General features: G+C 46.1%; 1 protein-coding gene across 1 annotated transcript; it reads left to right on the top strand.

The window, feature by feature from the left end:
* The first annotated feature begins 883 nt into the window (after positions 1–883).
* Positions 884–5014, top strand: Zwint (ZW10 interacting kinetochore protein). Its single transcript, XM_045137579.1, has 8 exons — positions 884–955; positions 2330–2420; positions 2584–2707; positions 2874–3040; positions 3398–3454; positions 3612–3754; positions 3834–3937; positions 4546–5014. The coding sequence occupies exons 1-8, from the start codon at positions 918–920 to the stop codon at positions 4563–4565; spliced, it is 744 nt and encodes a 247-aa protein (XP_044993514.1). The 5' UTR covers positions 884–917; the 3' UTR covers positions 4566–5014.
* The last annotated feature ends 918 nt before the right edge of the window (positions 5015–5932 follow it).

The raw sequence follows: 5932 nt of genomic DNA, 5'->3' as shown, positions 1-5932 counted from the left end.
CCCCATCTCAATCATTGAAATAATTTTTCTTTTTATCTATTTCCCCCCCCTCAGGTAGGGTCTCACTCTGGTACAGGCTGACCTGGAATTAACTATGTAGTCCCAGGGTGGGAGAACTCTGGGGGATCCTCCTACCTCTGCCTCCCAAGTGCTGGGATTAAAGGCCTGCGCCACCACGCCCGGCTGAAATAATTTTTCTTTTAGTCAAGTTTGGTAAATGTTTAGTGAAACCAATCGTTATAAATCCTGTTTGGTGATGTTTTTGCCTTACTGTATCTCAGTCTGGTCCATCACATATTTAAGTGATTTAAGTTTGAGCCACTTAGGTGTTTCCTTATTTGCTAGTTGCCACACCACAAGATTTCTGAGGTGTCCCAAGATCCCCAAAGAGCAGCACTTTCGTAGGCCAAGGGGGGACTCTGCAAGGCCTTTCACCCCTGCGGACCTTCCTCCGCGGCGCTCCCCACCCACCACCCACGTGACTGGCTGGGCGACAGCCGCGGCCCTTTGGCTGGGCCTATGCCCCCCCACCCCGCCAGCGGGCACCCGGCCTCGCGTCCTAACAACCACGAAGAGCAGGGTGCCCAGAGTACGTAAACAACATTCCTCAGCGACCCCACTAGCATATATATTTTTAGTAGGAAGCGCAGGGAAGGCGGCTCTCTTGCAAGCCCTCCATCCCAACCGCTCAGATCCTTACAGCCTGCCGCGCAGCCGCACAAGCCGAGGCCGCAGTCCGCGCCGAGACGCAACTGCGCATGCGTAAAGCTCGGGGCGAGAGTTTGTATGGACCAATGACGATACCCGATGTTCCGTAAGTACCGCCCCCGGGCGCAGCAGCCAATCGCTTGCCCCGGCGCGATATTCCCGCTGAATCCAAAACGCTGAGGGCGCTGCGTGGGCGGTTAGCGCTGGGGATGGAAGTCGCGGCGAGCCAAGTGGCGAGGACGCCGAGGTAAGGGTGCTGGGGGCGGTGCGAGCGGAGCCTGGGTCCTGAGAACACGGCCGGTCCTCCAGAGTTGTGTGCCACACCAAGAAAAGCTCTCTAATTTCTGTCCGTGACCCGTGGTGCATGATTCCCATGCCCGTTCCGCTGTCGGGTCTGGCCTCCTGCCCTTGTCCTCGGTCCTCCCTCTGCTGTGACTGACCCAGAGCTACTGCTTCCTGCTAGAAGGACTCCGGCCTCAACACAGTTTGCCCTTCTTCCCCTCCTATGCAGACCTCCTGGCTGCCTTCAAACCCTGACTCGAACTGCCTTTTTTTTTTTTTTAAATGAGACAATCCCTATCTTACTTAAAAAAAAAGTCAGCTCCTTCCTTACACTTTATCTCCTTCCAACCCTGCTGATTTTTTTTTTTACCCTTTGTGGCTCTTAGTTACCACTTGTCATTACAAAGTCACATCTCTCATCTCAAAAGGAATAAAAGGTATTTCTTCCTTGGAGATAAATAAGAGTGACTGTAGCCTGGGAACATAGATTCAGGTTAGTTCAAATTCCATTTTCCAATTAGGTTACAGTTTTATGACGTTTTTGTAGTAATAGTACAAAGAAACTCACAAACGTAAGTCATAAATAAAGAATGTATTGTTGGGAACATCCTGTAGGTGGGTTAAAGCAAAGCAGGACAAACTGTTAGAGGTTTCAAATACTCTCTGATGGTATTCTTAGCATATGGATTAATAGACGGTAGTGGCGTGTGCAGAATGCATTTTAAATGTGTTTTTAGCCGCAAGGATGTTAGGTCAGACATAGGCGAAGGCAACTAATGGCTTTCATAGGGACTCAAAACAGCCCAAGATAATTTGTCTCTGGCTTGTAGCATTTTCACTCTCCGTAATTGTGGAGTTAAGTCATTAGACCTTGCAGAATTTTTAATGGGATATAGCTGTTTCTTAAAATTATTAATTTTGGGCTGGAGAGATGGCTTAGCTGTTAAGCGCTTGCCTGTGAAGCCTAAGGACCCTGGTTCGAGGCTCGATTCCCCAGGACCCACATTAGCCAGATGCACAAGGGGCTGCAGGCATGTGGAGTTCGTTTGCATTGGCTGGAGGCCCTGCAGCGCCCATTATCTCTCTCTCTCTCTCTGCCTCTTTCTCTCTCTCTCTGTCGCTCTCAAATAAATAATAATAACCACAAATTTAAGAAAAAAGTCCTCTTTAAAAAAATTATTATTTTTCCGTATGAACTTCAGTTAATAGAGTGGTTCATACACATAGTGCTTTGGTCAGAGTGAGACCTCGAGCATAGGAATACTCTGTTTTGTGTATGATCATGTGCATATGTACTCCAAGCTAGTATCCTTGGAGGTGGCAATCTTGTTTCCTCCAGGGTTCTGGCTGAGGTGGCAGATATCTTGGAACCTGTAGGCCTGCAGGAAGAGACTGAGCTGCCAGCCCGAATCCTGGCGGAGTTTGTGAGGGTATGTACCAGTTGGGACTCAGGTTTCAGAAGCTAGGAGTTTCTTCTGGGACCTGCTGTTGAAATAGTGGGTAACATGATGAAGAACAAAGTGGGAAGTATCCTTCGGACTGTAGTGCAAGGAGGTGAAAGTATGCCTTGCTTCTATCATCCCTCTTGGACAGAATTCCCGGAAGAAAGACAAGCTGCTCTGTAGCCAGCTTCAGGTTGTAGATTTCCTACAGAATTTTCTGGCTCAAGAAGATACTGACCAGGACCTGAACCCCCTGGTTTCTGAAGCCACAAGCAGTAAGTAGGCAAGGGATTAGGGATAGTGGTTGGTCTGAGTGGTGAAGGAGAGAGGTAATGGTTTAGGTCTTCTGTCTGGCTAAAGGGAAAACTGAGGCATAGTGTTGCAAGGGATTGGCTCCAGGCTAGCTTCATTCATGCTCTTATTCCTGGTGGCTCACCTTAGGACAAAAGGCAGCTGTAGCTAAAGAACAATGGAAGGAGCTGAAGGCCACCTACCTGGAACATGTGGAAGCCATAAGAAGTTCCCTGACCCACTTCCTACCACAGGTGGAAGAGGCCCAAAGGAAGCATTCAGAGCTCCAGGAGGCCTTTGAACAGCTCCAGGCGAAGGTAAACATAGGAAAAAATTGAGGAGGGAAAGGCAAAAAGAGAAAGGGGGGCTGAAGGGATGGCTTAGCAATTAAGGCATTTGCCTACAAAGCCAAAGGACCCAGGTTCCATTCCCCAGGACCCACGTTAACCAGCTGCACAAAGGGGCACACACATCTGGAGATCGTGTGCAGTAGCTAGAAGCCCTGCTGTGCCCATTCTTTCTCTCTCTCCCACACACAAACTTTTTCTGTCAAATTAATAAATAAAATATTAAAGAGAGAGAGAGAGAAAGGGTCAGCTGGGGTGGACCTACTGGCTTTCTCCAAAAACCAAACCAGAGGAGTGTAGTCATTTTTCTTCCTTTCTTGTTTGCAGAAACAAGTGACCATGGAAAAGTTCAGAGCAGCTCAGAAGCAGCGACAACTGCTGCAAGTAGGTCCTTTTCTCTAGTCTCTTCTGCTTGCAGTGATTAGGCATCTCTTTTCATGAGTGAGACTGAGCCCTGCATCCATCAGAGTCAGCGAGGCTGAGAGAATGGCTCCAAGCACTGACATTTGGTGATCCATGTTTGCACCCTCACTCCTGTCAGGAGAAGCATCTACAGAGTCTGGCAAAGTTTTCTGCAGAGGTAAAGGAGCGTCAGACAGGAACTAAGCAGAAGCTTGAACGGCTCTACCAAGAACTTGCAGCCCTGAAACAGCAGGCAGGGCAGGAACAGGATAAGCTGCAAAGGTGAGGGCTAGATGATGGAGTAAAACCTCCAGTAGTCCATCTGATATTCCATCCCTTCACACCTACTTTCTCCTCCTAGGAACCAGACCTACCTTCAGCTCCTGTATACCTTGCAGGGGAAGCTACCGGTCTCTGCCAGCGTAGTTACCACAGAAGATGCCCTTCCATCTGGATCTCCTAAGGGTAAGCTCCATCATCTGAGCTAGCTAGGGACAAAGCAGAACATGTGTACCAGGGAGAGACAGTGAGGTGTCTTTTGAGGTCAGTTAGAGTTGAGACTATTGGGCAGGCAGGTGGAGAGAGAAACTCACAACTTGACTGTTTTTTTCCCACACTACTTTTCCAAGGCTAAAAGCCTACAGCACTCTCTGGTTACGAATATTTGGGTGACAGCATTATAGAAAAGAATGCTAGAGCAGGTTAGAGCCTAGCTCAGGCTTTGGTGAACTACAAATGTGGAGAGAGGGGCATCTCCATGTCTGAGCTGTGAGGTCTGGTACCCATTAGAGCAGGTCAGACCCCAGCTGAGGCTCTGGTGAGCTATAAGTGGAAAGAGGGGCACCTCCACACTTAGCTCTGAGCTCTGGTACCCACTAGAGCAGGTCAGACCCCAGCTGAGGCTTTGGTGAACTAAAAGTGTGGAAAGGGGCACCTCTACATCTGAGCTCTGGTACCCATTACCAGAATATGATGTGGGAAGGAGAAAAGAGAATATGCTATAATTGAGACTTTGTACCCCATCCTCATGCTAGGCCTCCAGAGCTAATGTCTCTCTTCCTCTTCTCCCCCAGGATGGGCTGTGAAGTCGTGAGTATATCCTGGTGTCTGACTATGATATGAAGGAGACAATCAATCTCTGGAGTCTTTTTCAGTTAAAAGCGCTGGTTCACTGTGTTGATCTGTTTGTTTTCATATTCTGGTGGAAGGAACTATGGTCATTTAAAGGAATAATGTCATGAGAGCTGGGATATAAATGGCTACTATCTTTACTAGTTGTTTGCCAAATCCACATAAGGCAAACATACTGAGCATAATTCAAGGAGGGAAGTGCTTTATTGTATTGTGGTTAGGTGCAGGAATATAATTTTCTTTTCAAATCAGAAGGTTTCCTGAGTCTTTCTTTTGTGCTAAGAGAGTCCTTGCTTTTAACTGGAGGAGCTGTACTGCTGCTTTAATCCTGTTTTAGGATGACCTAGTGTTATATTCCTGACATTTTCTGTGCATTTCTTATGTTCTAATAAACATAATTGTGCATCAATATTTCAATTTCATTACCATTCTGAGAATGTCTTACATATTTCAATATAGTCTATTCATTAATTTTATTTTAAATTAAATTATTTAAATTATTTAAATAATTTATTTATTTAAGAAAGAAAGATAGGGAATGGATGCACCAGGGCCTTTAGACACTGCAAATGAATTTCACACACATGCGCCACCTTGTGCATCTGGCTTATGTGGGTACTGGAAAATCGAACCTGGGTCTTTAAGCTTCACAGCAAGTGCTTTAACTGCTAAACCATCTCTCCAGCCCTATTAATTTCATTTTAAGTGAAGTAAATTTTCTGTACTGCTTTTACTTTTAATAAATATTTTGAGTAGTGATTTAGTTCCTAAATAAAATTTCCTTCTGGTGATATGTGTGCATGATATGTATGTGTGCATATTCATGTGTGAATACTGACACATACATGCCATAGCATGTACATAGAGATCAGGGAAAAAGTTTTGGGTGCTAGTCCTTGCCTTCAACCTCATTCCAAGGCAGAGTCTGTCCTTTGGTTTCTTTGAGGCTCACCGATTACAGTGCTCACCAGACCACATGACCCCTGAACTCCCTGTAAGTTCTCCTGTCTCTGCCTCCCATATCACATCAATGTGATGGGACTACAGAAGCCTGCCAAGGCTTTCAGCTTGCATGTGTAATCTGGAGATCTGAATTCAGGAACTCAGGATTGAACAACAAGCACTTTATCCACAGAGCCATATCCTCAGACCTGCTTTCTTATTTTTGCCTACCAAATTTTATGACTGTAGTTATAATGTGATGCTTATGAATTGTTTGTAAAAATTTATTTGGGCTTGGAAGATGGCACAGTAGTTAAAGGTACTTGTTTGCAAGCCTGCTAGTCTGGGTTTAATTCCTCAACACCTACATAGAGCTGAACACAAAGT

Source organism: Jaculus jaculus, chromosome 18 (genome assembly GCF_020740685.1).
Source record: "Jaculus jaculus isolate mJacJac1 chromosome 18, mJacJac1.mat.Y.cur, whole genome shotgun sequence".
NCBI lineage: Eukaryota > Metazoa > Chordata > Mammalia > Rodentia > Dipodidae > Jaculus > Jaculus jaculus.
Note: the sequence above shows the minus strand (reverse complement) of the source record. Positions and strands in the feature narration are given on the sequence as shown.